Source organism: Pholis gunnellus (assembly GCF_910591455.1).
Source record: "Pholis gunnellus genome assembly, chromosome: 19".
Classification (NCBI taxonomy): domain Eukaryota; kingdom Metazoa; phylum Chordata; class Actinopteri; order Perciformes; family Pholidae; genus Pholis; species Pholis gunnellus.
The window spans coordinates 14,890,634-14,908,178 of record NC_136546.1 but is presented as its reverse complement, the minus strand read 5'-3'; the positions used below and the strand labels follow the sequence as shown (position 1 = coordinate 14,908,178).

The 17,545-nt window shown below is 41.9% G+C and overlaps 2 protein-coding genes across 3 annotated transcripts; one reads left to right on the top strand and one right to left on the bottom strand.

The window, feature by feature from the left end:
• Positions 1-133: 133 nt before the first annotated feature.
• Positions 134-4,841, top strand: fam167ab (family with sequence similarity 167 member Ab; the record flags this gene model as incomplete). The annotated part of the gene is made up of 4 exons (XM_079179964.1): positions 134-214; positions 2,893-2,969; positions 3,076-3,442; positions 4,578-4,841. Exons 3-4 carry the CDS (start codon positions 3,083-3,085, stop codon positions 4,839-4,841), a joined length of 624 nt encoding a protein of 207 aa, XP_079036090.1. The 5' UTR covers positions 134-214; positions 2,893-2,969; positions 3,076-3,082.
• Positions 4,842-9,543: 4,702 nt separating this feature from the next.
• ccm2 (CCM2 scaffold protein) lies at positions 9,544-15,987 on the bottom strand. 2 transcript variants are annotated; one of them, XM_079180815.1, is made up of 10 exons: positions 15,612-15,987; positions 12,511-12,687; positions 12,341-12,424; positions 11,914-12,097; positions 11,671-11,807; positions 11,296-11,431; positions 11,081-11,138; positions 10,812-10,947; positions 10,587-10,725; positions 9,544-10,469 (listed from the first exon to the last, which is right to left on the bottom strand). In XM_079180815.1, the coding sequence occupies exons 1-10, from the start codon at positions 15,639-15,641 to the stop codon at positions 10,174-10,176; spliced, it is 1,377 nt and encodes a 458-aa protein (XP_079036941.1). In that variant the 5' UTR covers positions 15,642-15,987; the 3' UTR covers positions 9,544-10,173. The 2 variants fall into 2 exon arrangements, with proteins under 2 accessions (XP_079036941.1, XP_079036942.1); XM_079180816.1 differs by lacking the exon at positions 15,612-15,987 and adding an exon at positions 13,238-13,358.
• Between the last annotated feature and the right edge of the window lie 1,558 nt (positions 15,988-17,545).

The window sequence follows — 17,545 nt, the reverse complement described above, 5'->3', positions numbered from 1 at the left end:
GGATTCCTGGGACGTCTCCAAGACACCAGAACCTGACGCAACCCTCCCGCCCCTCCCTCCGGCAGCTCTCTGCTCAAAAACAAGTGGACCGTGGAGCTGCTAGGGATGAGAGAGAGAGAGAGAGAGAGAGAGAGAGAGAGAGGGCTCGAGATGGTCTTCGCTGATGTCGCTGCTTAAACGGCAAGTAGGACCGCAGCAGGAGGATTCTTACAAGGTAAATGAGCCACACGCAGTTAGAATTACCGTATTTTAAGAGGATGCCGGTGGTGTCTCACCCTGCAGCACGGTGTCAGAAAAGCGAAACGAGGTTAAAATGAGTGACTACTGCATGAAAATACTGCGGACGAGTAAATTACTTGGTATAATACTGTAGCCATATCATTGTATAATTTGTTTACAGAAAAATGATGCATGGCTATATAATGAGGCAAACAATGACAAGTTGCTACATGTTGCCTTTTACTGGGAAAAAACCTGACTTGCATGAACAAAATGAGAATAATTAGTCAAGTTGACCACAACTTTATATTCCGACATCACTACTTGATGGGCTTAGTGAATGTTAAAGTCAGGACTCTAGAGAAAGCAGTTTTGTTACATACTGTAGTCAATGTTGATGTTTATTTGTCCTTAAAAATCTATTAAGGAGGGAAAAAAATGCCATTCCATTATAATAATACGAGCTGTTTAACTTTAGGTTATTGTGATTGTATTAATGGCAAAAAGAAAAGTTTCTTAACCTCTCAAAATGTACTTTTTTATTTAAATTCACTTTGAGTCACCTGCTGTAATCCTGTTGATCATATGGATAATGCTCACATTCTCATGTACTGTAAAGTTAACACCTTTATATGGAGATGCACACTAAAGCCTGATTAGTTACTCTGCCCTTTGTTAAGCAGACATGTGCCCGATAAGAGAGCCAGACTCCTGAAGTTCTTCAGCCTGACCAGGTTTTGGCATCCCATAACAACACCACAAAATACATTTTATTGGTGTGGAAACGCTGCAACTGCATGTTGCTGAGCCATCATATTCTGCCGCCTCAAAACCAGAGGAATGTATGGGTAATGCTGGGTGGGTTGGTTGCCAGTTGAGACATTTGGATAATGGCGATAAATGTTTTTTTCCACCAAGATTTGTCCTTGTTTGTATATGCACAAGACTCTTTTTGATATTCAGGATGTATATTTTGGCTTACTTAAGCCAAATATTTTTCAGCTGGACTATTCAAAAGTGTCTGTGTTCCCCAAAAGTGCCTCTTAAATAATCAAGCATGCCAACAAGAGGCTGGTTTGGGGGGTTTTCTAAACCCTTTATGTCTTTATAATTGTGATCACAGCTCATTATATAAGCTAATATGCTTACACACACATTTCCCCCCTCATTATAAACCTCTTGGCTCGGCAGTTTCTTTTCACAATTTGAATCAATTCCTTTCTGTACATACAGGGTCCTAACAAACTCTTAAAAATGCATGTGGCATGGGTTTATTTACCTCCTCCTCTATTGGGCTCCTATAACATTGTGGTCTCCAGAGACACATACAGATTCCAGAATAAGGAGAATATCTATTACCGGGCTTTCATACATTATAGCAGCTACTCCTCACAGTCGGAGGTCTATTTTACAAGCCTATCATTAGATACAAGGGCAATGACTTCACTGCTGGTCTGCTGTGCCCATTATGGAATAACTGAGCACTAACCACTTACTGAGTGCTTGGAGACTTTGTCGAAAGGAGGACACTGGGCAGAAAGTCTGCTTTTGCTGCCACTGTTATGAGTGTGTGTTTGCTACATTTAAGATTTCGTTTGTGGCTTTATTTCCTGAGTTAGTCTTTCCTGTGGGCCTCCAGAATCACTCCAGTGTTTCTAAACTTTTCAGATAAAAAGATACTGAGATATTTGTCATATGTTGTGGTGTAGCTATAGATGTAATTGTGTGTGGATGTATAGCATGATAAAAATCCAGGTTCCTTTAAAAATATTATGTTATATATATATTTTTTTGCGACGGTGGATGGCCTTTATGGATGGCGGTGTTAGTCTGGAGGTCCACCACTTTGGTCCAGACTAAAATATGTTAACAACTATTGGATGGACTGCCGTCAAATATCGAAATAAATTTAGATAAAGTGTGAAATTTAGATTTCTGGTTCTGTATCTTAAAATAACAACTTTGGTTTATGGACAAATACCTGCATAACTATTAATGTTTCCCATCAGCCTCAGCTGTACTTTTGTTTTCAGTGCTAAATGGCAAATGTTAGCATGCTAACAAAATGAACTAAGATGGTGACCATGTTTAGCATTGTCATTGTTAGCATGTTGATGTTAGCATTCAGTCAAAAGCACTGCTGTGCCTAAATAAAGCCTATATAGTATACTTAAATATGCTCATAATGTTCAGGATCTGTATTTTTTGGAACATGTATTTGTTGCATAGGTTTATAGCTGTCAATAAAAGGGTTTCTGGAAAAGAGCAAGACTGTCAGCCGCTGTGCCGTATGCCAGTTGTCTGTCACAGGTTGTTGAAGGCAATAAGCCCTGAGGATAGGAGGTGTTAAATGGCTGATTCATATCCAGTGCCTGTGTCGTTGCTAGGGAAACAATTTGTTCCTGTCAAACAAAAATCCTGGATGTTCCCGCAGTGTGCTGAGAATTATTTGAAATGTTAGAAGCCAAATCGCTTTTCAGAAGGTAGAACACTCATCAATCTGTCTTGAGATATATAGTCTAGCCAGTCATATAATGGAGCCTGTCTTGCCACAGTTGAGGTGCAGTCTTGCATGTCAAATGTCACGTTATAGTTGTGTCTCTTTGTCGGTTGGATGTGGTTAGTGGTGGAGTTAGCAAATGTTTCACAGCGTGCTTCTTCTCTCCTCTGCAGATCTAAAGATGCTCGGCCTTCATAGCCCCAAAGCAGAAACAAGGAACTTCTAAAGATTGACTTTCCTGACAAAGAAGGTAAAACCTACAACAATGGTCATTGGTCACAACGAAAGAGGCCACCAATGAAAATCAGATATCTTTATCTATTTTTATTTTGAAACAGCTTTTTTTTGTTTCGCAGATTAGTGATGGATACTCCCTCGGCTCCTCAGGTTATTGTGGAGAAGAATATAGTCCCGGCGGGAGCAGAATGTGGGGGAGACGTGGATTTGCCTACAGACGACCATCTCATGAACTTGAAGGCGTTGACAGAGAAACTAAGGCTGGAAACCAGGAGGCCTTCCTACCTGGAGTGGAAAGCCCGCCTTGAGGCGGAAAGCTTCGGAGAATCAAGAAGTGGAAAATTCCCGATCCAAGTGGAGCCTGAGGGGAACGTAGTCAGCCCCACAGAGACTGTCGTGAAGTCTGATGTGATTCAGTGCAAGTCAGGTGTTCTGAAAGGATTTGAGAACATTGATGAAGCTCTCAGTTGGCTGAGGAGAGAACTGGTGAGACATTGCTTAAATTATTTGTACAAATGTATCATCTTTCTTTGAAATATGGAGCAGTTTGCTATAAGTTTGGCACCTCAAACATTTTTTATTCGGTTTAGTATTTGCAGCTAGTTGATGGCCCTGATTCAAAGATCTTGTTTAGGTACTTAACTTAGTACTTGAGATTCAAATACACATTTTCATTCACATTTTTAATTTGAAGAGCGTTATAATTTTGCAGTTAAAGGCCAGAAAAGGAAATAACTTCCTGCTACTTAGCTAATTAGAATCCAACAACGGGCACAATGTCCAATTAGTGGGCAGAAGGATCCCATTCACATTAGTGAGTGAGATTGATTGGGACTCAGGCAATGGCATCCGACATTTGTTACTCACAGTTTCTGCAAGTGTAATCATTTTTACTCCGCTCAATTACTCTGCGGTTCATAGGCTTGGACCGAGCACGCGAAGAGGCACAGTCAGAGGCAGAATCCTACTCGCACAGTATGTGGCCACGAACGTTTTGCACAAACACAGTGGACGAGAGAGAGAGAGGATTATGATCTCTGCAGAGATGTTTGCACAAAGACAGGAGGACACGATGGCGATACAATTGAGAGAGCTTATGAAGAGAAACTTGTTTGTGGATGTCCCACTGTGAGTTTTCTTTTTAGATTTTGCTACACAATAAGGACTGAATGCATGGCCCTCCAGTGACTCTAGATCATGTGAACTACGTGTACGTTGTTGTTGGAATCACACGTATGCAATAGTCGGACATTTTGGGAAGTACGCTTATTCACGTTCTTGCGGAAGGTTAGTTAGGTGAGAAGCTCAATCCCATTCTCATGTCTGTGCAGTCAATATTCAGCTACAGCCAGGAAACAATTAGCTTAGCTTAGCATAAAGCCTGGTAGCAAGGGGTAACAGCTAGCCTGGCTCTGTCCGAAGGCTAATTACCACCCTCCTGTAAAGCCACACACCTCGTGTTTGGAGTTTTTCCGTCAAGTTCATGTCTTAAATGTAATTTTTTGGTATTTTGACTTGACTGAAACATTATATTATGAACATAAAAATTCAGTGGATTAAGTCATGAATTAATCAGCAATTTGTTTGAGTTTTTTTCCGTCTCTCTCTCTCTCTCCGTCAGACTGACATGCGCTTGCAGGACCAGCAGCTGGCGAGGCAGCTCATGCGGCTCCGCAACGACATCAACAAGCTGAAGATCGAGCAGACGTGCCACCTGCATCGCCGGATGCTCAACGACGCCACCTTTGGCCTCGAGGAGCGGGACGAGCTGTCCGACCTGCTGTGTGAATGCCCGGTCACGCCGGGCCTCGGCCTCTCGGCCCCGCTGAGACTCATCGGCGTCACCAAGATGAACATTAACTCCCGACGTTTCTCGCTCTGCTAGTGGCAGTCATGGCATTCAGGCAGAAAAACAAAGCAGCCCGTCTAATACTATCCTTGCTCCAGTGCAACATGGCAGTCCTCTCCATTTGTGAGATTGTGGTGAAATCCTCTTGACCACAATGTTGAGAGGATGAACCTAGATGTAATGTCTGTTTTTGCAGTCCCTATAATCAAAGAGAGCGATTTAGGTAATGTGTATTATTTAGAACGTAGGTACATATTATATACTGTGTGTTTTCCTCTAGACTATACATGGCTTTGGCAGCTATATACAGAAACCTCTGTCTGAAAACCACAGCAGATTTTAGACCTTTAGGCCATCATGACTTGAAACAGAATACTTGACGTTTTTAAACTACGGTGAAGCATCTCAAGCTTATTCCTGTCCACTTTTTTAACCCTTATCAGTTATACTGTCACCAGTTACCCTATATAGTATATTTCCATATACTTTGGTTGTTTGCTGGAGCTTTCGTGGCTTCTGTGGTATTCTCTCTGTACGATGTTTTCAGTGTGGACATTCTTTTTTTAAACTAAACGTTTTGTGCTTTTCAAAAGAAGCCTTAATATTGATACAAATTGTACACTATACTACACCCAGTGCATATTTGAGTTAGCGAGTATCTGTATCAATTTAGCAAACATTTTTTTTTGTAGCATAGGATTAAAATGAGTCGTTCTTTGTAGCTATTGTCAAAATGGACTTGTTGGTGACCTCACAATGGTTTCCAGTAATTTGCTGAAGTCTGCTCCTTAAAAGTAAAAGATGTATTTAGCTCTTGGCCGGAGCTCTGCCCTTTTTAAAGCCCTAATTGTTGAGTTCCAGCCAGGAAGTGGCTATTTGAGATGGCATTGTTTGTCTGAAATAAAAACATGGTTTAGTTCATGGCTAAACATGAAATTATCTCGACCTCTGGTCGTACCAAATGACACGACTATGTGGATTATGTTATGAGCTTTCTGTTATGATGGGATCCAACATTGGAGGCAACCTCTCCTTACTCATTTTCTTTGTGGGGGTTTGCATTTGAAATGTGAGCATATGAAAGTTCAGTGAAGTGTAGTCCCAATGCACAGACCATGCAACAAGAAAAAGCGTTTCAGGGTTTGAGATGCCCCTCCTTGTGGCCCAAATTTAATACAATCAGAACAAAACCACAGCTTTAAACTCACTGCCTCAGCATCCAATTTGTTTTCCACAACAGTGGTACCGATAAAGTTGATTGCCTCTAATAACAACCACTGAAATTACAAGGTTAATACTGTCTACACTGCTCAGACTGCTCCAACTTTATATAATAAGCTTGATTTCTTTTTTACCAACACAATACTGTTGTCAAGCCTTTGTCTCAGCAGTGTCCCATGAACAGTGAGCCACAATGCCACCTGGCAAGGAAACTAGTATGTCAACTTGCTCTTGTGTTACTGAGCCCATAATAGACTGGAACAAACCTTATAGCTGGTTTGGTAACATAATACCTTAAATGGGCCTTTGTTAGTGCTAGTATGATTACACAAATGTACTGGAAATAAAAATAAATCAATTGAAGATCTTGTATGCTTTACTTTTTCAACCTTTAATTGGCAGAACAAGAATCTCACCTATGTTTCTTTGTGGTAAGTCTCTTGTCAGAACACTGTAATAAAGGGATCACTGAACCATGGGAGGAGCCAGCAGATGAATCATGTGCAATTAAGAAGATGAGGTTGTGGATGTGATTACCCAAAATGTCAAATTATTCCTATAAGCTTTGGAAAATGGAACAAATTGGGTATCGCACACCATTTCTTCACGAGCCTCTCATTTTTCTCATTCTGTCATTGTTCCCAATTCCTTTGTTCTGCAAATAGCCATCATCTGTGCACGCTGCATTAGACCTTGTGTAAACATTTGGGGATGACCGGGGCTCCCACAGGTTGGGGAGGGGGGGGGGGGGGGGGGGGTGAAGACATGAGCATGGGGGTCATGCGGTTTTTCGCATGTGACAGTCGGTGTAACCCTGCGTCCCTCCATCTGGGGGGCCTGAAGTGGAGATTTTCATGCATGAGCTCCAGCTTTCCACCTTTTGACGGAAAGGCTACCAAATGGACCAAGATGGGTTCACTTCTATTTTTCTATTCTATCAGAAGGCTTTAAGCTACCGAATTAAAATGAAATAAACATTGTGAAAACATTTTTTTAAATCCAAGAAAGTTTGTTCCAGAGAAAATTCAAAACAAAAAGTGCCTTGTGCTCGTGCCAGTTCTGCATAACAGCTGTCCCTGGAGTCTGCCGTTTTCATAATTTCATGCATAAACCATCTCATTTGCATGACAAAATGACTTGACAGGCGTACAAATCAGACGCCATCTCTGCTGCTGAAGCATGAATACCACAAACTGTATCAGAGGCCGGCGTCCTGATGCAAAAAGTTTGGTTTAGGATGATTTGGGCAAAAACAATGTATCTTAAAGAATGATGCAGTCTATTGCTACCTTTTGTCTGCCAAGAGCCGTTTTCCTGATGTTCACAACTGGGAATGTAGCCGTCATCCTGTTCCAGGAATATAACTGAGAGATGCGGTTCTCACCACGACTGAGCTGCAGACACGGCCGTGATTGACTGGCAGCAGCCTCACCAAGGTGAACCGCAGGGTGAGACATGGCGAGAATCCCAGACGGCGTCTTTCACGCCGAGCCTTTGTGTAGGAGTGTCTCGGTGCATTCCATCACAGCCAAGATTTGCTGCGAGGACGAGACATTTTGAGACCAGCACATGTGGAAATAAGAGCTGAATCAGACTGTTTTTGTTGGAGAAAAAAAGACATTTTTGCAGAGGCTTAAGTTTGACCACACAATTAAACCCCCGGAGTGTCGAGACACTGATTCAGACTGTGTCGGCTGTTGGAAGAAAGATTTATAAAAAGGTCAGAGGAACACTTGGACCAGCTCGTGGACACGTATTAAACATGTCCTTAAGCTAAAAATAGCAGGTAGACCAGAGCTTTCTGTTTGATATTAATTTGGGGAAAGCTCCTTGCTCGCAGTTTCCTTTTCATTTTGGCTTAGGCTTCGTACTCTGTGTGAGATTTTGGCTAGTGGGCCTTGAATGTGAATCAAGGGTTGCCTTTTTTGTATATATTTGAATCTATATATTTTTTTGAATTTGTTTAAAATTGGCCAATTTGGGGCAGATATTTACAGCTAGTTGTCGAATTTGTGTGTCGATCACCGTCTTAAACAACCATTTTGCCCATCCAGTGTAGTCACACTTCTACATTTGATGCTTATTGGTGGTGAACTGGAATATTAAAGTAGTCAGATATTCAAATTTCCATCACAACAGGTAGCATTACCCACAATGCATGCCCGGGTGTTTCTCAGAAGATGGCTTTTATGGCTAAAATGTCAAGTTTTCATTCGTGACAATCATGATCTTCTCGGTGAAACAAGTAAATGAACGCCTCTCTGACTCTTCTTCATGACTCACGACCATGCAACGTGATGGGAGGCACTACAGGGGCTGAAGTCATAAAGATAATTGGAAACATCTTTATAAAGCAGCATGGGATCTTTTAATGCCTTAATTAGACCGACTGATCTATTTAATAATTACATGTTGCAAACGAGGCACCGAGAGGAGTCATCCTGTTCTTAAAACTGGATTAAGAGGAGAATTTACAGGAGGCCAATTAGGAGTTCACCAAGCGCTGTGAGAAAGCAGACAGGGTCCAATTACAGCGAGACCATGTCAAAAACAATCATTTGCTCTCCTTCTGCTCCAAAACAATCGCCGCGAATTAACCACAAACAGTACGCTCGTGTCACGAGAAAGAATCTGTCTTTTCTCGGTGAGATCATCGGCTTCGTGATGATCTCATCCTTTTGTTCGAGGCAGACGGTGTCTCAAGCCAAAGTGGCCATTTGAACCCCAGGTGTAGTGTTCCTGTCTGTGCATGCGCTCCTATACAGCACCTCTGCTCCAGTCTCACAATAAACGCGTGACGAACCCCCCATCCAAGTCGTGTACTTTTTAAAACTTCCTGAGGAAACTCACAACGGTAGATCTGTGAAAGTCTGGAATGTGCTCGACTCAAACTGTCCTGCCAATTTCTCGTCACTCAAGCCTTACAAAACTAATCCCCAAACTTTGAGGGGCAACATCTGGCATGATTGCTTTGATGTAACTCAGACTGAAGTTCCACAGCAGCTTAAGTGCATCCAAGCAAATGATCAGCCAGAGAGGATAATAACCAGATTAAACTTTCACCCCTTGTGAAGTGACAGTTTCGCTGTACCAAAGTCAAATCCGACGAGGAGGCCAGTCTCATTTAAAACTGCTCATGACGCAGCAGACGGGTGTGAAGGATGACGATCAACAAAAACAGATTGTAAAGTAGCTGTTATTTAATAACCACGATTTGCTCAACAACTGTAGTTACAGTTCATAATAACCCGTCTGTGGTTGACAGACAGTTGGCAGCAGTACTGCAGTGTAAAGGCACAATGACAGATCCATGTAATGTCACAAGATGTCCTTACATCAGCCTAAATGGCTTTGTGAAATACAGTCCCCATTCAGTCGCTTCAACTGAAAGAGAATTTTTGTTTTTACAGCATTTCCTTGGTCAGTTTGAATAAGGCAAACATATATACATATACATATATATATATATATATATATATATATATATATATATATATATATATATATATATATATATATATATATATATATATATGAGTAAACAAAGGATAGTGTAAAACAAAGTGGTACACAAATCTTATAGGAAAAACTAAATATAGCTAAATGTTACACACTCAACAGAATGTGAAATAAACGAAAATAAGCAAAGTTCTCCTGGTGGATGAAGCCGAGTGACCTATAGTATAACGATAACACAAACATGTACAGCTTCAGTCTGAACCTTCTAAAACATGGACTCTGGTGGATCCTCCAGAGCCTCTGAGGGTATTCAAGAGATAATCGCTACATTGCTGACAGCCGTGGCAGATACTGCCAATAAATGAGTACAAAAATCAAAGAAATATATATATATATAAAAAAAGATATCAGAAGCTGTGAAAACTAGCCAACTGACTGCTTGTCACCTATAACAGATCTGCATAAGTGCATTTGTTGACTTCATGTGTTTGTGGTAATAGGTTGAGGTTTTCCTTGAGTGCGTAGGGAAAAATGGAACGTCCTCTTGATAATTAGAGGAAAATACAATTAACCAAAATCTTAGGCCAGTGCTAAGGATCCCCTTCATCTGATCTGCTCAGCTCATGCCTACTGTTCATTCGAGGAGTGGCTGCCATTAAGAGTCCTCCCCCTCCCTTCATTCATCGCGTCAGGGCGTCGCTCCCTCCTGGTCCATACTGCAGCCGAGAGCTTCGATGTCATTGCTGATGTCGGTGATCATGCGGTCCCATTCGTCCCCCTCGGAGGCCTCCTGGCCCTCGTCCGAGGCGGCGCTTCCTCCCGCCGCTCCGTTGCCGTTGGTGGTGGAATCGGAGGCGGAGCTGGCGGTGCGCCGGTAACGGCCGAAGCTGTCCGTGATGATGCCGCGGCCGTCCTTCACGCCGATGGTCTCGAGGAAGTTCTCAAAGTGCTGGTTGTCCTTCTCTGGTATGAAGGGACGCAGGCCTGCGGGGGGGGGGGGCACATTATAACGCATCAATGGTCAAGGCATCAAGCCCATATTTACACGTAGGAGACAAGACCATTGTTTCTTAACTTAAAACGGAAACACAGTGGGCGTACCAAGCAGAAGGAACTTCCTGCTGTCCCCGTAGAGTTGTCGCAGGTTAATGCAGAACTCGTGAATGGAGGCCCCGTTGCGGTATTCGTGAAGCAAGGTGGCAAACTGCTGGATCTCCTGCGATGATAGTTTTGTCCGCAGCTAGAAAGGGAAGAAAAAGATATTGAAAGTCAAAACGAGAATACAGCTTAGAAAGAAAATACTCAAAAGTGACGAAGAAATCATACTGTGGTCATGTAGTCCTGCAGCAGCTCGGCAGCCGTGGTGCTGAGCTCTCCTTCGCTCGCGGTCTTCGTCTGAGGGGACGCTGGGGTCGATGCCGACGGAGAGTTTCCTTCTGCCTCCATAGAGGCCTGAAACGGACTGAGAGAAGAACGCATCCTTCGTAAGTGACGAGCAGAAGTAAAACACTTTCACAAGTGTGTCAAAAATCTTTCTGGATCACCGTGCCCAATTATAGAATCATCGAGGTATGGCTCTTCAGCTGTGGACTTACAATGTGCCGGCTTCTTCTTCAAAGGCCTCCTTAACATCCACTTTGCTTGAAGAATCATCTGAAGAAAAAAAAGAATCAAAAAAGGTACTATTTAAGGGTTCATATCTGACCTAAGTTCTGAGAATTCAGTAGCTTGAGAAGAGGGTAAAACGCCACAGAGTAAAGAAAACATAAGTTTGTGTTTCCTCGAGAGAGCCAGTCTGTATTTGCTTTACCACTGTAAAGAGAAAGGTGTCTGGTAGGTGTAGTTGCTCCATCAAAAATGGCTCTGTCCAAGAAGTCGATGGTCGATTCTGTGTAAACGATCTGAAAGACCTGGCTGAGCAGAAGACACAGCTCCTCCGCTGCTGCCTAAGAGACAACAAATAAAAGTCATGTTTACAGTCAGTGTTACGAGCTGGCAGTCGTCTTCTTCCCCGAAAGAAACGCTCCAGAGGGAACCTTTGAGAAACAGCACAGCAGGTGGCTACGAGACAACACCTTAACTCATTAAGGATATCTCAGTAAGATAATTTGGTGTGCACCTTGGATCAAAAGGCTTTGTTCCACCTGGGAAACCTAACCGAACTTGAGAAAGAAACTCTTGTTACCTTGTTATCGACCGCCAGCACAAGCAAACAGCAGACTTCCACGAGCACAGCTCCGCTCTCCGATAAGGAGCTCAGGGTCTGAGACTTGTTGAGGTCGGGACACGAGCTGGGACAAGGAGAACCTCCCGACTCCTGGGCTAAAAAATGGCACAAAGTCAAATAAAATCACTCAACTAAACACATTTACACTTTCATTTTAACATGTCAACACTAACCGGAACCTTTAAATGTTTGTTTTTGTACCCGTTTTGATGACCACAAGGTGCAGCGAGTCGTCCCTTATGTAGGAGACGGCAGCGATATCGTGGATGGGCACTCTCAGGATGATGTCTTCTCCATCGCGCCACACGAGCTTTATGTTGTACGCCGACAAGCTCACCACTGCATCCTGCTCTGACGTCAGCTGGCCTGCCAACTGATGGGACTTCTGAGAAACACAGAGGCATGCATTGTGGGTAATGCTACCCGTTATGACAGAAAATAGAATATCTGACAACTTTATTACTCCAGTTCACCACGAATAAGCAGAAGCATTAAAGCTTTTATCACATGTAGTCTCTCTTTGCATGAAAGAGAACTTAGATGTATATTTAAGGAATTTAATTCAATATAATTAATGAGATCTTAAAAAGAGGGCATCCTACTGATGGACCATGTCAAAGAAACTTACCCGTGCATTGTCAATGAGCTGCAACACTTCAGTGCGACTCGATGGGTTCAAGTATCCTGGAATTGATGTCAGCTGTCCCAAGTACTGGACAACACAGAACACAATGTTTTACTTTAGAGTGGTTTTATGTATGGGTCGGGACTTTGTGTATCTCTGCTAGTCACACTCACTTTGACTTCCTTCTCAATATAGTCGTTAAGCAGGATGTCGGGGTCAATGCGGTGGTCGGGCTGAGAGAGTGAGAAGGTGTGGAGTGCCCTGCGCTCGGTGGCCTTCTCCTGGGCCTTCTTGTCTCGCCCCTTCTCTCCTTTCAGGAAGACTCGCTTGAACGGAGACACGATACCAGGCTGGCGAATAAAGACAAAGACAGCGGAGTTGAGAGACATCACAAAATTGTGCGTACATAACATTTCAAACGCGTTATCCGTTTCTATGCAATAGTATATTACACATATTTACAGGACTAGTCTTATCCATTGAAAACATATGATGTAGTTGCACTTGTACTTGTAATTTCTGCTGACCCTGCAGGAGTAAGACACAGCAGATGCACAGCCCTCCGTGTCACCCAATATGTGTTGCTCAAATGTCAACAATAGAATGAGCACATCGAGACAGCATTTTGCAATACTGGATGGGACTTGCAGTGGAAGCCAAGTTTACAACATGACGTATAATCACATTGTAACATTCGAATCGAGAGAGAAAAATCTTGTCTTTTCTTAAAAATGTCCCTAAATACACATTAAAACCTCATCAAATATATAATACTTTACCGCTTGTATCAGCCGGTAAAATGTCAACACTAGCTCAGTTAAGTGTGCTTAACTAACGCCTTGATCGACTGTGTCCACGGCGTCATGCTTCTAGCTCAAAGCCTCTTTTCAAAAAGCCTACCTCGTTCTCCATGAACCCTCTCGCTAGAGTCGCCGCCTGCGTGGCCACTGATGCCGCTACGCTCCGGCTAGTCACCTGTTGCCTCCGCTTACACACACACACACACACACACACACAGTGTGACAGCTGCCCACTTGTGACAGACACACAGACGCAGTGAGGGGAGTGACTCCCTTCACAGAGGAAGGGAAGTTTCTATGTCTCTTGTACTTGGGGCACAAGAACAGGAAAGGGACTCGCCACAACTTCCTGTGATGACACGCGCCTTCGTGCTTTGAATATTGAAGCCGCTCACAAAAACCGTGACATCTCGTGTCGTTTTGAAAACTGCTCCACAGCTGTTGACGACATGCAAAGAGGGCGTGTATGTGTGTGGTGAGTGATAAATCACTTCTGCTCCAGATCTTCACATCTTATTGTGATGGGACGATTGCTGCCTTGCGTCAATCAACCAGGACTCGGCTCTGCAGCTGAAGGTCTACATACACATCGCCACTAAACCTCAGACACAGGAAGGTGTATTTGACTCCTTCACTGTAACCATATTTTGGTTCCTGACATTTGATCACAGACTCCATAGAACAGCACGACCTACGACCAGTGCATTATTTAACAGCGCGTAGCTCGTGAAGACAAGCGCATTAACATTTTATGGCTCATCCTTGTGAAATGTGAGACCAGAGCGAATTCCCTCGAGAGGAACAAGTGCCTTTTTTGGTGAAAGTCTGTTTACAAAGTGACTAAGTGAGGATGTTGTGTGTCTTCTTTGTGTTGTGATGGACAGGCTGACAACAAGGGAAGGTGGATTTTCAGACTTTCTTACACTTCAGAATAAGTTCTCCAGACACCTTTGACAGCCTACAGACTTTACAGATGTCGATACAAAATCATTAAGAACAGTGAAAGTAACAATATCATATTATATGACGAGGCCTGAGCTTTCACTTCAACCTGTGTAATAACATAATATGTTATCAAAAACACATCAAATGCTGCTCATTATCACCACCAAGTGGCACATACCAGAGCATTATGCATCGGTGACAATGATGCCTGAAAGTAAAGATGAACAGTAGGTGCTAAACCTATAGCCGGTTTCATAAAGCTGAAAACAAAGGCTAAAAATAAGTTTTTTTCCACTATTTAAGAAAGCTACAACTCTGCTAGACAAGTGATTAAATGTATTTCCTTCTATTTAGTGGCCACAAGCAGACCACTGATCATTAGTAATACGGTATTACGTAGTGGAAGTTTTAAGTGTGTGCCTGATCAAACTATGAGCAGAGATTGGGTGAGTAAACATTGCTGACAAAAACATTTCCTTGCCACAACAAACCCTCTTCACACTAGGATATCACTTCATTTCCGTCCACATCGAAGAGGAGGTGGAATTAGATGGGAAGCAACATTAGTGCCTTTTGTCATGAGAAGAAACAAACGATGGAATGAGCGGCACAATGACGATTGTTGAACCTAAAGACACTTCACTGCTCAGGTTGTGAGAGCTTGTCCGTGTCACGTCCTGCCCTTCAGCTTCCTCCTGTGTCGACCAGAAGAACAGAAGAACAATGTCCCTTGTGTCTGTTCCAAGACACATAAGATTAAAGGAATGTCAGCTATGTGTCTGAACATACAGATCTGTCTTGTTATCAAACGGGATCATTAGGCAGTGTGTGTGTGTGTGTGTGTGTGTGTGTGTGTGTGTGTGTGTGTGTGTGTGTGTGTGTGTGTGTGTGTGTGTGTGTGTGTGTGTGTGTGAGAGAGAGAAAGAAGGACGGTTGGTACAACCAAGGAGTGCTGATTCTCTTCAGCATGATTGACGCTGATAACCTCTGCCTTTGACAGCTGATGTTGAGCACGGATCCCTCGTGACAAAATCCTACCACAGTCAAACCACGAAGACAAACTAATACAACGATGGCTGACGCTTTCCTTGAGAACACCACAACTGAACACACTGGTACTACAAAACGAACAAGGCGAATATAGTGTTGAAGTTGATAATAAACTAACTTTAAACAATAAATCATCCTGAAGCTCATGGTAATCCTGAGCCGAGACAGTAACGTAACGTTGTATCGTAACGTACAACGTTTTTCTCGATACTTTGGGTACAATCTGTTGCGCCTTACTTAACTTAGCGTTACCTTTCTTTAGTATCTATTATGTAAATTACACAGGTTTCCAGTCTAATGCAAAGGTAAATATGTCAGTGTGTTAACGTGACTGCTGAGCCCCCTGGTCGCTGATATTTACTTAACTTAGCCAGCTAACCGCTAAGCTAACCGGGGTCTGACTTGCTGGAAAGTTAGCTTGCTAGCTTGTCAACTTGCAGTGAAAAGTAACGTCAGCTTGTGTCAATTGCTCGACTTACCTTTTTCATCTTTTTCACTTCATCCTCCATTTCTATGGTAATACCCTCTTCCTCATATCCAGCGTGGAGATCCAGGTGAGACAAGACATAACTAACGCGAGCTACCGAAGCTTTTTACCACCACTCATCTGAAAGTAGTTAGCTTGTTAGCCCAGAGTAGCTTAGCCTAGCATTGGTAAAGTGATGCCGGAATTTGAGCGGATAGCAAAACGCCATCATCATTTGTTCCCTTATTGGATAATCATTAGATCAAATCCCGACGGGCCACCACTGTGAAAACGGTATGCTTCAGGGCCGCTAACACAACTAAACAAATAGTCTGTAAAGAAGACAAACTCGGAGAAAACAGGCAAAACTTTTCAATCGTGCCGCCATTTTGGGCGTTAAACTGTGGTCCAGCATGCTTTGCTTTGCACAAACCAAAACAGCTGCCACTGTTTATACAGTGATAACGCCCCAGAGGCTGTTTGACGAAGCGGTTAAGGCCTAGTTTAGTGTCACTTTACGGGCATTGAATGACAGAGGCTCACTTCAGACTAAATAAGTTTAGCTATAAATGCAGACAAGGGTTGACTTATGCATAAGAGACTAACTTTATGGCAACTTATACTTTTTTGAAGAATTTGAAATGTTGCCTCAGTTCTCGTCAGGAAAACCCCAAATCTCATTTTTTGTTTATCACTTAATAACTTTATAAACACATATACATATATATACATATATATATATATATATATATGTATATATATACATATATATATATATATATATATATACATGTATATATATATATATATATATATATATATATATATATGTATATATATATATATATATATATATATATATATATATATATATATATATATATATATATATATATTATATGTATTTATATATAATTATATGTATTTTTTTTTTTACAGTTGACATTTTACTTAAAACATCAAAAAAAGCATAGGTGATTCTTTTCTGAGTAAGTGTCCCAGTGAGCCACTTACCTCTTGAACTATAACTAAATGAAATGCAGCTGTTATTAAATGTGCTTTCCTGCTAAGATAAGTCGAAATGTGTTTGTTGCCCTGACAAGACACTTTTTAATCATGCATCTGTCTCTATTTACACAAAGCAGGTGGGTATAGCACCAGTCTATTTTTATTAAGTATTCAGGGTCTTCATTAGAGGACTTCTTAATTTAAATGTTAAGGATTAATCGATAAACTACATGTATTGAATCAGGATTTCTTATTCAGTAACCTTGTCTTTTAGTTTGTGGGGCGTCATTTGTTTTTCTGTACAGTATATAAAGATGTTTGTAACCCTCTATCTATGGTATATTTTAAAGTGAGTCATATTGCAAAATGTGCACGTCAAAGGATGACCACCTCCCTCCCCCCACACCCAACCCCATCATCTGCTGACCCTAGAACAGCCCTGTAAGTTAAATATAAGCAATGCCCAAATGATTTGATCTAGTGCACCTGTTAAAAGTCAAACCACGCAGGTGTTTTCACTTATGTGCCTGATTAGCCTTTTCTCATGTTGATGTGTCATGTGTCTCAGTTTCTTCACTCTCCTTAATCATTTTTATTAGTGCATCAGCTTTGTGTCATCACATACAGTAATCCCCAGCATAACTCCACTCCATAAATCTGCAGAAGTATAATCAAAGTAAATGAGTGTGAGTGTGCAGGCCTTTGATTAGCTAAATGAAGTCGTCACAAGCTACAATTATTACTGTAAATGCATTATATTAGAACATATTCACTATAGGCTTGCATCATACACCTTTGCAGGCCATATACTGCAACTGCGTGCCTTTCATTTGTTGAAATGTGAAATGTGCATGAGAATACAGCACTGATATATATATTGCACTTTCAAATACTATATTTATTTTTCTCTTCTGGGATGAACAGTCTGATATATGAATC

Excerpts from the sequence above, each read along its gene's own strand:
- ccm2 (XM_079180815.1), bottom strand. The coding sequence starts at position 15,641 with ATGGAGGATGAAGTGAAAAAGATGAAAAAG. Across the intron at positions 10,948-11,080 it reads GAAGAAGAAGCCGGCACATT|TCCGTTTCAGGCCTCTATGG; the intron begins GTAAGTCCACAG and ends TTCTTCTCTCAG. Across the intron at positions 10,726-10,811 it reads TGCAGGACTACATGACCACA|CTGCGGACAAAACTATCATC; the intron begins GTATGATTTCTT and ends TTCCCTTTCTAG.